This window comes from Poecilia formosa, unplaced genomic scaffold, assembly GCF_000485575.1.
Source record: "Poecilia formosa unplaced genomic scaffold, Poecilia_formosa-5.1.2 Scaffold476, whole genome shotgun sequence".
In the NCBI taxonomy this organism is placed as follows: Eukaryota; Metazoa; Chordata; class Actinopteri; order Cyprinodontiformes; family Poeciliidae; genus Poecilia; species Poecilia formosa.
This window is the reverse complement of record NW_006800415.1, coordinates 318,943-334,277: the sequence shown is the minus strand read 5'-3', so window position 1 is coordinate 334,277 and position 15,335 is coordinate 318,943. Positions and strand designations below refer to the sequence as shown.

The window sequence follows — 15,335 nt, the reverse complement described above, 5'->3', positions numbered from 1 at the left end:
AGTCCCCATCTCGTCCCCCCCTTTACACACACACACGCACACACACACACACACACACACACCTCTTCAGGTCCTGGAGAGCCTCAGTTCAACCCAGATCTAAATAAGTCCAAACATACCACATCCAGCAGAATAAAGCTCATTGGAACGCTTACCAATACTACCAGTGTCATTGCATTACATGTCAAGATTGAATTTAAAGTCTCTTTTCAGTTTTTCCACATACTAAGAACTAAGATCCGATGACCTGAACCAGATTGTGAGTTTAGTTTCATCTGTTTTAATGGTCAAGCATCACACCAAATAAAAAAAAAAAGGGCCTTTTCACATTTTGTCTCAGTGCAGCTACAGACACTGATTGTGTTTTATTGAGATTTTATGCGTTAGACCAACGCAAGCAAAAACTAATCCGAAAGTGTTTTGTGAATTTCAGTCTAAAATGGTGCTTTCAAGGGCTAATGTGAGCTTAATGCGATTGCAGCTGCATGACTTCAGGGTAGCTCTCTGCTGGCTTTTCACATCCAGAGATGGAGATTTTTCTGCATTCTGTTTTGCAAAATAGTTCAAACCGAGTTAGATTCCACTAGGAGCGTCGGTGAGAGGATAAGGACTTTGACTGGGCCATTTAGACATCAGAATCTCCCTCGACCTAAACCATGCCATTGCATCTGTGGTTGTGTGATTTGGGTTGTTGCTTTGCTGGAAGATGAGCGTCTACACAGACCAATTCTGTGCAAATGCTCACAATTAATTAGAAAATATGTATTTTTAATAATTTTACCCAAGACAGGAGGATTAGATCCAGGAATGCATTTTTTTTTACATCTAGAGAACATCTCAAGTAAACCTTTAAGGCCTGTGGTACATACCTGTTACTAAGGACATGTCAAGCATAATTAAATATGAATCAGCGTGCGATATGGATAGGTCTGCCAATTAAAGGGATCGCGTCCTTTAATGGTTTTAGGTCTGACATACAGATTGGAGGTTTAGATGGAGATGGTAGTTTTGATAACTCAGAAAGTCTTATTTCCATCAGTTCAAACACAGAACATGTTCTGCCACTGCTAATTGGAAAAAAAAGGAAAACCCAGACATATACGGCATGATGCTGCCACTACCATGCATCTCCACAGAAGATGTTGGCTTCATCCATCTTCCTATCAAGTCTTCTAAACATTTTATAGCAAATACTGTCACAGAAAAGCAGATCCCAATGACTTTTACTTTGTTTGTTATGTTTTGTTGACTTAGGTCTGGACTTTAACTGGACCAGAGTGCCCAGAATTAGCTCTGCCCAGCTCTTCCCACAGCATGATGCTGCCACCACCTTATGATTTCATTATGGTGCGTTATTTTGGTTTCACTTGACAAGAGCACCTTCTATCCCATTTGATTTTCTCTTAACTACCAACGTGCCTTCTTTTGGCTTTCTTTAGGCCACTCAACCATGATTTTGCCCTCAATAATAACTGGGCTAAGCAGCTACTCATTATGAATATCAGTCACTGCATCCTGTGTCTGTGAGCATCAGATTCTCTCCTGGGGTTGTGCAATTGTTCGGCGAACATGCAGAAGATGTACAACAGCCTACATCTGCATGCCTGCTAATTTTCCTCCAGTGACTCTCGGCAAAAGGCAAATCTCCCTGCCGTACAGTGCGACATCTCCCGTCTTTATTCCCCTCCCCTCATGAGACAATGAACACATTGAGTCAAATCTGTTTCCACAGCCTGTGAATAAGAGACAGGCAGCTTTGTTTTTGCACCAGCGCGCGCGCATGCACACATAACGCACGCACACAGACACGGAGATAAAGAACAAACGTGTGTGTTGCGCGCGAGCACACCCGTATTTGTGTAACCAAGCGCAAATGTGTACGAGATGCCTGCGTCATGCGTTCGCCATGTGAGTCACTCGTTCTTATGTAGGGCTGCAAGTGGTGAGTAAGAGCCCTTTACTTTCTCGATCGTCTCTGCACGCGCCCTCGGGGGCCCCGAGCGCGAATCTGCCCCCTCCTCTTCCTCCATGCCCGTCCATGCTCATCGCCCAACAGGTTGCTCTGTCAACGGCGTGCACGCAGACGCACTCGGAGCTGGACAAGGAACCACGTCCCAACTTATTATCCCAGATGACGAATGAAACATTTTCCTCTCATCTGTTCATCTCGGAAACCTGACGAGGTGACCGAGGCTGCGCTCAGCAGAACAGGACCTTGCTGTCTGAAGTCCTGCTGGGATAACTGCAGGTGAGACATGGAGGAGACGGGGAGCAGCAGCGCGGAAGAGGAGGACGCAAACACTCTGAGTGACGTCTGTGTTTGATGACTAACTCTGTTCGCGGTCCAGTGGCCTGGTGTGTCTTTGCTTCGGGACTGCGAGCATGAAAGCTTCTCGGCAGCTGCGAGTCTGAATAAAACACGAGCCAAACGCATCACAGCTCATCATCGTGCCCACGTTGCATTGTTGCATATTTTAGTCTCCTATTGTTTGTCAGGATGGGAACACATTTTAGACCTCCGTCTGTCACGATTTTCAGCCTTATTCCGCCATCTAGTGGCGACACGAAGGACTGCTACGGAATCCACTGAAACTGCAACGGTGCGAGAGGAGAGGTTTGTTAAAGAAAAAAAAACTGGATTATTACGTAAACACTGGTAGTAATATGTTTATAATTAACTTATAAAATTACATTTATTGTCACAGACAACAACAATAAAAAAAAAAAGATTGCACAGGAATATCGGTACACGAAAACTAGGGGATTGAATGAACAGCAGAAAATCTTTTTTTTTTTTTTTTAAAGTGCTTCTTCTGAACAGGAACCAGTGGCTCTCAAAACTTTACAAAACCCAATTAAAACACCAAGAAATGAGACCATGACAAACATTTACATTTATACACAATTCAACTGGAAACGAAACAAGTAGAATCAGAATAATGTCATGGCAATAACCAATATATCGCTAATTGATATGCAATAAGGTTGATGAATGTTGAAATAGGTAAACAGGGTTAACGTTTTTTTTTTTTGCATTGGGATCATTAAAAACAAAGATCGCAAGTAGTGATTACTCTATGCAGCTACATTTGCCACACAGCAAATTTGTTTTGAAAAATAGTAAATAGTAAAGGATGTAGATTAACTTAAAGGTGGAAATTAGAAGAAAATTATCCATCATGGTCTCACTGGTGTAAGTCGAAAAACATTGATTAACTTAAAAGTTAATAAATAAAATCAATAAAAGTTAACACAGGGGTTAACTTTTGAGAATAATTGTCAAAGATGCAAACAGAAAAGACAGAAAAGAATAGAAATAGAAACAATCAAATCTATTTAAATTGACTTTTTAGAAATTTTATGCCACTCTGACGACCTGTAGGGGACAAAAAAGGGGAAATATCAACATGAGAGAATCCTTCCTTCATCAAGGCTAAATAAAGCCTTATTTGTCTTTTCTTTTTCTAAGAAAAAGTGTCAATAAACATTCCTTTCAGTCGGGTAGCTTCTTTTTTTTTGTGCGTGATTGTGGCTTGAAACAGGAACTACCCTTCGGACCGCATCAAGGAGGGGAATTAAACTGTGCCGTCTCCGCAAAGTCCATGAAGGAGGCGACATAAAAAAGTTTTTTTTTTTTTTTTTTTTATTGATTTTGGAACGTCTTTTGATTCCAAGAACCCTCTTCGCTTGATTTTTTTGCTTCTTGATTGCAACGCCTCTTCGTCATTTGGCCCTACATGGACTCATCCTCGTCTTCTTGTTCGGGCAGGGGGCCGGGGCAGGGCTCCATGGTGACGGTGATGCCCATGCCGCTGAGTCCGATGGGCATGTCGGTGATGAGCGCCCACTCGTTCTGGTCCGGACAGTAGCACTCGACGCTGGACAGGAAGCCGTGCTGGTTAAACCCGCCTGAAACAGAGCGGCGTTAAAGAAGGAATCAGCTTAAAGTCATTTAACCAGTTTATTAGCCCAGTTCAGGATTAGCAAATATAGATTTTATGTATAGGAACTCGATATCCATCGAGCATGTTTTCACTACCTGCTGACATTAAAGTTAAAGCTAAAGCAGAGTCCATTCCTTCTCTGTAAAAACAAAGCATCACCTGCTTATCGACCTGCCTGCAAAACAATCAGAATGACCTAATTAGTTTATGGTATTATTGTTCTTCTTCTCAAGCTTCAAACTAACAAACCAGAAGAAGAATACTGGAAACACATAAACACACAGAGATTTTATGACCTGGGCATAAAATCAGGTGTCGTTAAAATTATCTTACGCTGCCTTAAAATGGCGCCCGTTAAAACGATTTTATTCTGCTTCGCATTACAAACTCCAAAGTGTTTAATCAGGATTTTTGGTGGAAGACCAGTAGTGCGTCAACGATAAAGTGTTACCACAGATTCCTAATGGTGTGGACTTCGACTAGGCCATTCTAAGACATGAACACGCTTTGATCTAATCTATCTGCACATCCAAAGAAAGTTGCATGTAGGTAAAAAAAAAAAAAGTTTCTTTTGCACCGTCCTTCACACATTTCCTGTCTTTCCTACAGGACATTTGACAGAAAAGAGGTATTCTCATGCTTTCTTTAAACGCCGTAGCTGAACTCACAAACGTTTACTAATTAGCTGAGTGCAAATGGTTGCACTGGAGTGCTAATTAAAATGAAGTCCTTATTCGGATTTATGCATATACCATTGGAAAAGGCTAAATATGAAGGTTGACAAGTATAAATGCAGTCTTGAGTGCAATTTGATGGAAAAATAATTTGTTTCTATTGCATCACTTCCTTAATTTATAAAAATGGAGACAACATACAATCAGTGTATGTGCTACTTATGTGTCTGTTTGCCTGAAGTTGGATGTAATTACAACATATTTAAATTATGGACTTGCATAAAGTCTGCACGTTTACGCACACACTGCAAAAACGTCCATCTAAACATTTCCACAAACATCAGCTGAGGAGAAATGTGGCAGGCAGACGTTTCGGACTTCAGCGCGTTTAGCAACTTGACAAGATTTTTATACATTTTTTTTTCCTTTCAGCTCATCAGCAAAGCGTTTTTGTCTCCAAAACTGCTGCAGGCGTTACACACCATCAAAACACCACTGAGTTTTTTCTGACTTGTGTGTTATGCGGCCGACATCAGCGCCGAGACTGACCGAAGACGTAGATGCGTCCCTGGTGGGCCGTGACGCCCAGCGCGCTGCGGCAGTGCTTCATGGAGGCCCTGGGCTCCCAGATGTTCCTGGCGGTGTTGTAGCGTTCCACTGAGCACAGCTGGTCCCGCCCGTCGTAGCCTCCTATGGCGTACAGGTAAGAGTTCATGCTAACCAATCCTGCAAAACGCACACAAAAAAAAAAGTAGAAGCAAAATCAGTCGGAGATTGTTAATGTTTATAGTTAAAAAAAACAACAAAAAAAACACAAGTGTGGTCAAATCCAGCTCACCCAGTCCACTGCGTCTAGTGTTCATGGGAGCCAGAGGGTGCCAGGTGTTCGAGTCGGGCAGGTATCGCTCAGCCGTGCTCCAGCGGTTCTGTCCGTCATACCCCCCCACCACGTACAGAGCCCCCCCGCAGGCCGCCACGCCCGCTCCGAGTCGAGCCACGGACATCGGACACACGAAAGACCAGCGGTTGCATTCCGGATCCCACCTGCAGGGAGCAAACGGCGTTCAGTCAGTCGGGCGATCGTCCGCCATCTACCTTTAATGACTTTACTTAACAATCGGTTCCAATAAATCACCGCAGCACTTCTGCAGACTTCAAACGGATGCAGAGGGAGGTGCGGCCGAGTGCAACGACCTCCTTGGTCTGCGAGAGCCAGTCAACTTTGAGTGGATTAGGTTAAGCCCGCAACCGTGCTCGGCAAATATTAACAAGCTTTATAGCGAAGCCGAAGATGTTGAAACAGCACAGGAGGCCGGCTGGAGGCAAACATGTTGACCTGGAGACACTTTAAAAGTTACCGGCTCAAGACGACGCCAAGATTTAGCATGAAAAATTAAAGTTGTTGGATTTGCTGTAAATATACGCTCCTGCATATCTAGGAATTTCTAAAAAAAACTAAAAAACGTTTAATTTGCAAAGCTGCAGAATGTGAGGCATGGAGGGGGGGGGGGGAATCATAAGTGGTATAGTTCAGGTTAATGATCTCAATAAACAGGATGAAATTAAAGGCAAATAAAACTGTGTTCTTAAGATTAATTTACTCTGAATTCATTGTATTTTTGCAGCGCATCAAATCTCGTCTCTGTAAACCTCATTATTTTAATTGCATGCATTAAATTCTACTTTTTTTTCTCTCTCTCTCTCTCTGCCCCCTCGGGACCTTCTTCAGAAACTCATTTCTTGAATGAATTATACATAACACCTACCGAGCTACACTTGCACAAAGTAAAACAAACGTGAATCTTTAAAGAGTTAAAAGGCAGGGGAAGGTCGGCCGGGAGCGCCAACCAAACTTGGTTTCAATTGGAGGCATCTGTCAGCGACTCCGAAAACCTCTCCGTAATGTGGAACGAACGCTTAAAACGCTCAGTGCTGACACGGCTTTAGAGGTAACAGGTGTCTGTGTGCAGCAACGTGCTCTCAGAATATTGAATTCAATTCAGTCAGACAAGTCGGGTGTGAATGCTGAAATACGTCTCTATTAGCCAACACGGTGCGAGTTTGATCTTTAGCTCCAATCTTATCGCTCCGTGTCCGTATTGTTCGACATGTCAGGGAGTGATCGATGCGTCTCTGTTCTTTGAGCGTGTGAGGAAGGAAGGAGCCTCTGACCTCAGAGCCTGGGGGCAGGAGGCCGATGGGGTTTCAGGTCAGAGACCAAGCAAAGCTAAAGAGAACCAAGCAGGAACAGCAGCAGTAGAAGAAGAAGAAGAAGAAGACAATTAGGCAGGAATGGCACATTTAAATTTTCATTAGTGGAAACCTGAGAGGAAGAGGAAGAAAAAAAAAAAAACAACAAGGCGAACAAGCAGCAGAAGTAAGAGCTGAATGCAGAGCAATGTGGATAAAAGTCTGCATGCTCTCCAGTTTGACCAGATGCACCTGCATATACCCCAATAGTTGGTACAAATGTGCAAATTCAAAAAGTTAAAAAGCTTGTTTAGGAGCCAACTTTTGCTGCGCCAAACTTCACATCACACTCATGTGTTTCAGACGAACAGATAACCAAACCCAGAGACGACTTTGATGCAGAACCATTAAATCGGGGAGGAAGGAAACCGACAAAGTCCCGCAGAGTTACAGCAAATCAGAGAGCAGCAAGTGTCTCTGTCCAACATGACAGGAAATGACCTCAGATCTTGTCAGATTTGATATTCACTGCTGTTGTGGTTGCTTTCAAGACTGATGATGTCTTGCAAACAGATTTTTGTCAAGTAAAAAATAAATAAATAAATAAATAAATATATATAAAATACATAAAAAAGGAAACAGCTTGGTTTATAGTTCTTTTGCGTCATGCATTTTGTTCTTTGATTTGGAGTTACAAATCGATCTGTGCTGCGGTCACCTTGACCAGGTGTCCTTGGAAACGGCATCAGCATTAAACCTTTGACCAGCTAATCCGTCCTCTGCTCTCGTGGTATTTTACCAGCAGCAGAGACGTTATCTCCTCCTCTCAGTTTAACCGTATTGATGCCGAGGCTGTTCCGTGAATTTCTTGCCTTGTTTTTTTAATAACATAATTCTTATTAATGCTTATAACATTTATTCTTTACACCACGTTTTAAAAGCATTAATCAAATTCATCATCTCCTCATGAAGCCGGTGCAGATGAATGCCAATGAATTGTCCTCTTAGAAATCCATTGTTTTTGAAAAAGGGCTAAAAAAAAAAAAGAAAGAAAATCATTTCTTGGTAACAGAATGACGTCGACGCAGCTACTTCAGGCAGCAAGGAGATGCAAAGCATTCCCATCAAGATTGACATTCCAGAAAGGTTTGCCCCAACATGTTTTGTCTGATTTGGCTACAAGCAGTAAATCTGCTGAACCACTTCTGCAGGTTTCACTGAGAAATACCCAAAGGGAGGCTCACCGCGATTTAAAAGTAAAGCAGTGAAACTCTCATCTCCATTCATCCCGTCGCTTATGTTGAATTATTTCTGGAGGGCCTGCATAGATCAGTGCACACAGCGTCTCACCTCTCCACCGTGTTGTGATGCACGGAGCCCTGGGAGCCGCCCACGGCGTAGATGCAGCCATCCACCACGGCCACGCCGACCCGGTTCCTGGGGATGTTGAGGGAGGCTCGCTGGCTCCACTGGTTGGTCATCGGGTTGTAGCAGCACAGAGAGCTGGAGTCCGAGTTAGTCTGCAGAGACAGGTTCCTGCCTCCCACCTGGATATTACAAAAACAGAGAAAAAGAAAATCACATGAGAATCGTCTCATTTCAAGTAACCTAAATCTAAAGTAAAAAAAACAACAAAAAACATTGTTATCCATGCATTCTTTTGATCAATTTATAAAGGAAGGACATTATTTATGGACTCAAGCTCGACAATGTAAGCGATTAGACCTACAGCGTAGATGAGTCCAAACAGCGTGCAGGCTCCCAGGCCACTGCATGGAGTTCCCATGTCGGCCAGTTTCATCCAGACGTTCCTCCTGGGATCGTACGCCTGCATGGTGGTCAGGGAATGCTGCCGGTATCTGAAGAGAGAAAAGACGTAAAGGGTGAGTAAGTTCTCAGAGAAATGTTCAGAGTGACACGAGACTATTTTTATTCATGCGTTAGCTTGATTAGCATGGTAATGGTGGCAGCATATTGGAGACGCTCTGTTATGTNTTTTTTTTTTTTTTACTTTCAGACGGTTGTTTTGATGCGTAACTGTGGCAACAAGGTGCGGTTTGTACAAGTGGGAGCAGCTGATTAGCATCTCAAAAGCCTGAACTACAGCACCAAGTCCCACAGGAGTCGGTTCAAACCGTCTCTTTAGTCGATCGCAACAGGAATGGATAGGAACGGCTTTCTAACCATCCATCACACAACAGCAGCGTCTTCAGTCAGAGGCCTCTTTAGATACGCTGCAAGACAGACTGCTAGCGGAAATAACTCATGCCCACAGCGTCACCAATCACAACGACTCTTTGAAGATACTTAAGTGATATGAGTTTTGGCAACACTTTAATTTTCCCTTTGGCATAAATAAGGTATTTTAAACTGAACTGAAATTAATTCAGGATTTTAATCGTCTTCACTTACTTCAGAAAAATGAGGTAGATTTCATAAAATAGACATACGGACATGTTTATATCTATATGTGTAGATATCTACACATAGAATATCTAGACAGTCTTTGTTCGTACAAAGACTATCTAACGTTAATGCCTAAAGTGTTGACTTTAGGCATTAATTGATTCCTAATATGAAGGTATTTTAATGTTTTAAACAGTCGTAGTTTCAAACACCCTTCAGTTTTCATGAACCAATTGAACATATATGTTTTTGGAAATGCATGTTAAGTTTACCTGGTGTTTATTTTATGCTTGGTTAAGTCTTGAGATAACCTTTTTCTAACTGTGATAGTTAATGTCCAGCAGCCACAGGAGTAATTGTTACTTTGTCAGATTCAAGCAGATGAATGATTTCATATGTAATGAAAGTCCTAAAAAAATATATTTATTTATCAGCTACTGAATGGAAAACTGCTGACAATAGAAAAAGTTGGGAGGGAAGAATGCCTCCTCTTTGAGACGCATGGCTGTGTTTCCTAAAATAATCCACTGGGTGGCAGGCTAGACCTCCTTCTGGAGGCAAATATAATCCATTTGTATGAAACCAAAAAAAAAAACTCAAGGGTCTAATAAAAAAACAATCGAGTCACTGTTGAGGATTTACAGAGATCATACCCTCCGGCTACATAGATGAGCTGGGTTCCACGAATGGGTGCAGGAGTGATTTTCATCAGCGTCATTTCCTGGAATATTTTAGACAGAAAGTCCTTGCAGGAATTGGCCTGGAGATAAACAAATTGAACAACAATTTAAAAAGCACGAGTCGTCTGAAACTGAACAGAGAACTAAACACTCGAATGCGCGGTTTCCAGCAGAACAGATCTCTGGTTAGATTTCCGAGCTGGGGCTTTTTACCTTGCTGAGGATGGGGCAAGACAGCAGCTGGTTCTTTAGAAACTTGGGAGGCAGCGCATAAATATGAACGGCGTTCAACAGCGCATGTAGGTACTGGGCTCTGCTCTCCATGTCCCAGCTCACCCAGTCTGTGCACGCCTTATACACCTGTAAGGATGTTGTTTTAACATGCAAATTATGGCGAAAAAAAAAGGGTGAAAGCAGTGTCGTTATTTAATTTAAAAAAAATAGGAAGCAACAAATAGATGCAACCATTTGTTTGTGGTGCTGCTACGTACCTCAGACTCACAGAGCACCTTCAGGCTGTCCTGACTGATGAGCTCCAGCAGCTGGCAGTGAGACAAACTGAAGAACTCGTCTACTTTGGTTACCTGGAGTTAGAAAGACAAAACCAGCTGCTTTAGAAAACGTTCACTTTGCGTATTTTTCATGTTGAACAATTTTGTTGCATTCCCAAATCCAAAAATGTTACACAGAGGGAAAACAACCCTAAAGTATAACGCATGCGCCAAAGTTTTTGAGTTTTGGTAGTCTGTCCCTGATACCAATCAGTTGGGTTTCAGATACGACACAGTGCAGCTGAACTTTTCGCTGACTTATCAGATTGTGCAAGGTCAGCATGCTGTGTGACACATTTCACATTGCACAAATGAAAGGCAGCAACCAACGATTTAGCTGTTAGCTTCTTTGATAACCAGCATTTTGCTTTGAGGAGTCTCCATGGCGCTGGCTTATGCATAGACTCCCCACACGGCTTGACTTCTAACACGCGTGGTGGACGATGTGAAGTCAGTGGAAAAGAAAGTGGAAATTTATCTGAAATTGACCGAGGATCTGAAAGCACAGCCAGGAAAGGTTCAAGGCTGAGTTACTTCAGGCAAAGGACATGTAAAAGACTAAAATGAAAATATCCTGATCAAAGCTTTTCTTTTTTTAAATGATCATAATCAAAGGTCTCTCACAAAAACTCCTGGTACATGTTTGATGAAGCTACTGCCAGATTCAGACCCATTTTTGTGCCCAAAGTTTATAAAAAGCTAATTTTTACGAACGTGAGCATTTTTAAATTTTAACAGTGACGTAACGATAAAACAAAAACATACTGGCTGGCTCTCAGTCCATCTTAGCAGTGTCCTCTGCTCTGTTCAGATGTCTGTGTGATGTGTGATATCACTCGACAGATCACAATGTAGCAGAGCTGCACAGAAAGCAGCTGAAATACCAATCATTGCATTTGAAGACGTTCAAAGAAAAGCGCTAAGTTTCTGAAAAAGAGCACTTGTTTTGTCAAACGTTTTCATGAATGGAACTATCATAAAAACAACATGGTAGCACCAACCTGGTATGTTAGCAAGCAACTCAGCATGTAATCATTGTAAGCTAGCTCGACTTTTAGATTTACTTTTAGAAGCAATATCGTTGATGTTTTCAGCGGTCTCCTTCTTTGTACAACGTTTAAACCGAATTCACAGGACGTACAGCTGCTTTTCTTGGTATACGTTTCACCAGAGCGAAGCTTTCAGCAAACCGTACGAAGAGACTCGAGGGTTTGAGCTCCTCACCTCACTGAAGTGCGAGTTGATGTACTTCCGGCACGTCTTGTGCAGCTCCGTACAGCCGATCTCCTCGGCAAAGCGGGAGATCCCGATGACGTTGGCCGGCTCCAGGTGCTTTGTGAGGAAATCGCAACACGCCTTTGCCACGTCCTCCATCTGGTATCTTCCCGGGGAGTAAGAGAAAAGCAAAGCGTGAGGAGAGAGTCGGCCTTTCGAATTCACCCCGCTTTCCCTCGAAGTCGCGCTGCCGTTTTAGGAGCGTTTACCTCATGGCGGCCAGAAGCAGATGCAGCACACATTTCTCTCCCACCGTGATGCGGGACGTGTAGGCGAAGTCGATGAGTCTCCCCACCACCTCGGGGCACACGTCGCGCAGGGTGACCTCCGAAGCGCTGCACTCCTTGAAGCCTCTGGTGAACATGGCCCTGAAGAAGGCGCTGCAGGAGGCCAGCACCACTCTGTGAACCTGAAAACACACAAGTAGTTATTGATCATTAAGTAAATAAAACAGTATGTATGAGGGGAAACCGTAAAATGTTTCTTTCAGCGCAAATCCCTTCTCTTGTTGATGCTTCCATTTTTTAAATAATCTTGAAAAAGTTTGTTTTTACTTCATAATATATTGCCAAAAGCTTATAGATGCACCAATCTTTTTTCTTGTTTTTTTTTTTTTTACTTATTTATTTCCTGAACACTTAATCGTGAACTTGTCATCTTCAAAGTCAACTCCAAAAATAATATCATTTTTGAATTTCCTTTGGACAGACACAGATCTTCTGGTATTTAGTGTATTTAGTACATTTAGGCCATTTTGGCAGGACATAAGAATCACCCAGCTGTGTAGCTGAGATTTGTCCCTCAAATTATCTTGAAGGGAACAAATCCTGTTAATAATTTATAACCGAGCAAGAAGTTTAAATTAAACAAGGGTACAATAAAACTATAAATACATCAGGTTTAATAACATCCCATTGTTTAACTCAGACGATGTTTTTATTGGAAGCATTTTGTCACCATTTTATATTAAAATACATGAAGTTCGCAAATGTTGCGACAACTCAGCCCCTCGGTCAAAAATAAGATTTTTTATTTATTTATTTTTGCATAATCACTCAACTACCTGGGATGGATAAGGTGCTTTAAAAAAGCAGAATAAAATTATTAGTTCTTGACATAAAGAGTAAGGTGAAAGTGTGATTACATGCAAACTATTAAAAAAGAGTAAACAGTAAGTTAATGAAGAAGCTGTCAGTCATCAGGTTGTTGGGCAGCTTGGAGTTTGAAATAATGTATGTTTGACTAATATCTGTTTCACGCTCATATTGAAACTTTTCTATTTCTAATAAACAATTCAAATGGAGGCCATGAGCTCGAGTCACATAAACAACACCTAAAATAAATGTGATCATTGCAATAAGAAATATGTGAATTATTCAAAACCTCCTGGATGAACTAAATTGTTTTGCAAGAATGAATCTTCGCTTTCACATGACAACTTATAGTCGCGCACTACACGGATTCAGCAGGTCAAAGGGTAAAGTGAAGTCTGCAGGTTGCAACAAGCCATAATATGTCAACGATCTAATCATTTTGTGCGAAAATGGCCCAGTTAAAGTTCATCCCTCAATATAATTGACAATCCTGAGTTTCTGGACATGCAAAGCTGTTACAGGCATACCCCCAACACAGCAGGGACTCAGGTGTGCTGAAGCCACACTCAAGAGTTTGACAATCTGAAAAACAGATGAGAAAAGGTCAAAAGTGCTGTGTATCTGGGATCGGCATTACCTTGAAGTCCATCGTCCGGTCCTTGTACGTGACGTGCAACACCAGATCGCACAGCATCTCTTGCCGTCTAAACTCATCAATGGCCAAAAAGGACCTGGAGGCGTGGTTCTCGACAGTGTAGTCGAGGTAGCCAGACCCGTGCATGGAGGGAACAACGATGGCCGAGAAATCAGATTCGCACGTAGGACGTTTCTTCCTGACGGGGCAATGCATGCTAGAGTCGGTGAAAGAAACACTCCAGATTAAGGGTTTGTGTTTCGTGAGGATGCCAGAGTCATACAGTCTTTATCGGTTTAAATTCTTCTTATGTCACTGGCGTCAGGCGTTGAACAGGAGCACGCTTCCTCACGCGCTCCATCTTGCAAAGAACCTTTACACAAAAATCTATTCAGTCAAGTTTGGATTTCCCGAGAGATGAGGGATGTAAACAGGATGACGCTCGTTTCCATTAGTAACCACAGCGAAGCCCCAAAACCCAGTCCGAGCAGCTCAGAGGAAATCCCAGCAACTCCAGGTCATGTCTCTTAGGCAAACCATGTTGAACCCCACAACGTGTCCTTATCCAGACATCTCATCTCCATCGTGGCTGACGGCGTGTGTGTGTGTGTTCAGATGGCTCTCGAATCAAACCATGACGATCAGACTCTTCCTGGTCTGGATTTCAAGGGTTTCTGGGACACGTCGGTGATCCATTATGACGTTACCGACTGTTCCAGATGAGATTCGGATCTGCTTTGAAGAGCGTAATCAGAGGAGGCTTTAGCCTGTAAACCACTCTTTTGGATGTTCAGCCTGTAAGAGAAGAGGAGTGAGAACAGAGATGCTGTTAACTGAATGAGTAACCAGCCAGGAGATTCAGATCTCTTAAGAATGTGCTTTTGTAACGCACTTGAAGTTTCACTTCCTTTTAGCTGAAACCATAAAACTGCTGCTGCTGCCGTGTGCTCCACCTTTCTCCTCATCAAAAGGTCATTTTCTATTGAAATTCTTCAGTTTTTTTTCATAAGTTATACTTTTTTTTAAACTTTTTTGATCATACGTGAATAAATACCAAGCAAAAGCAAACAAAAAAATATTAATGACTGTGAGTGATGATTATCTGTTTGAACTTACACTTTTATTTATTTACAGTGCAACAGTAGCACACAAACGAGTCTCACATTCAAAAACGGCTTCAAGTGCTATAAAAGCGTCACAGAAAGTATGACACAAAAGGCTGTGACCTGAAACCACTTACTGAGGCGTGATCAAAATTCTCACTTTTGCTTTTGTCTTGCTCGACTTTGGATCGGGGTGTGGGACTGGGCCTGACTCAACAACCTTGTTAAATCTTGGCCGCGTTAAAAAAAACTTCGATACAGTGAGAATTTTTTTTTTATTTAGAAAAGACAGCTTCAGTCTCGCTCAGTCATACTGTCCCTAGAGTTTAATATTATTTTTGTTTAGATCCTACACTGTTGCGTATGCTTTGTGGCGTTTTCACCCAAGTTCGTCACACCAAATACCAGCAGCTGGAGGTGACGTTTGTTGTTTTGACTGGCTTGAATTATGTAATTTAGAAGAGTTCTGTGTTCGCAGGTATTTAAAAGTCAGTTTATAATGTTATAAAGCTCTCAGACTTCACAACAATGCTATAATTTTTTTGATAACCGTGGCAAGGTAATCTAATCTGTTCTAATCTTTTAAAATAATTATTGCAACCATAATGATTTGCTTCTCTGCTCGATTAGATTGACACTATATTGTAAGGTTTGCTTGTCCGTCGGTGAGGCGCTAACAGAGTGAGAGTCACGGAGAATTGACTCCTGAGCCTTCGCTACACAGTAGCTCACTGATAAACACAAAAAGTGCACAATCATTGGAGGCGAAGGGGGGAAAAAAGTA

General features: G+C 42.2%; 1 protein-coding gene across 5 annotated transcripts in view; it reads right to left on the bottom strand.

The window, feature by feature from the left end:
• Positions 1–3,020: 3,020 nt before the first annotated feature.
• keap1a (kelch-like ECH-associated protein 1a) overlaps positions 3,021–15,335 on the bottom strand; it is a 39,015-nt gene continuing 26,700 nt past the window's right edge. For 2 of the 5 annotated variants that reach the window (XM_016664292.1, XM_007578381.2), the window contains exons 2-12: positions 13,452–14,215; positions 11,930–12,129; positions 11,670–11,826; positions 10,386–10,478; positions 10,108–10,254; positions 9,868–9,974; positions 8,538–8,667; positions 8,159–8,355; positions 5,457–5,662; positions 5,168–5,344; positions 3,734–3,909 (exon numbers count right to left, since the gene is read on the bottom strand). In XM_016664292.1, the coding sequence (XP_016519778.1) occupies positions 3,734–3,909; positions 5,168–5,344; positions 5,457–5,662; positions 8,159–8,355; positions 8,538–8,667; positions 9,868–9,974; positions 10,108–10,254; positions 10,386–10,478; positions 11,670–11,826; positions 11,930–12,129; positions 13,452–13,664 (1,803 nt within the window). In that variant the 5' untranslated portion in view covers positions 13,665–14,215. Of the gene's footprint in view, positions 3,217–3,252; positions 3,910–5,167; positions 5,345–5,456; positions 5,663–8,158; positions 8,356–8,537; positions 8,668–9,867; positions 9,975–10,107; positions 10,255–10,385; positions 10,479–11,669; positions 11,827–11,929; positions 12,130–13,451; positions 14,244–15,335 lie in introns of those variants that run through there. The other 3 variants (XM_016664291.1, XM_016664290.1, XM_016664289.1) reach the window with 2 other exon arrangements.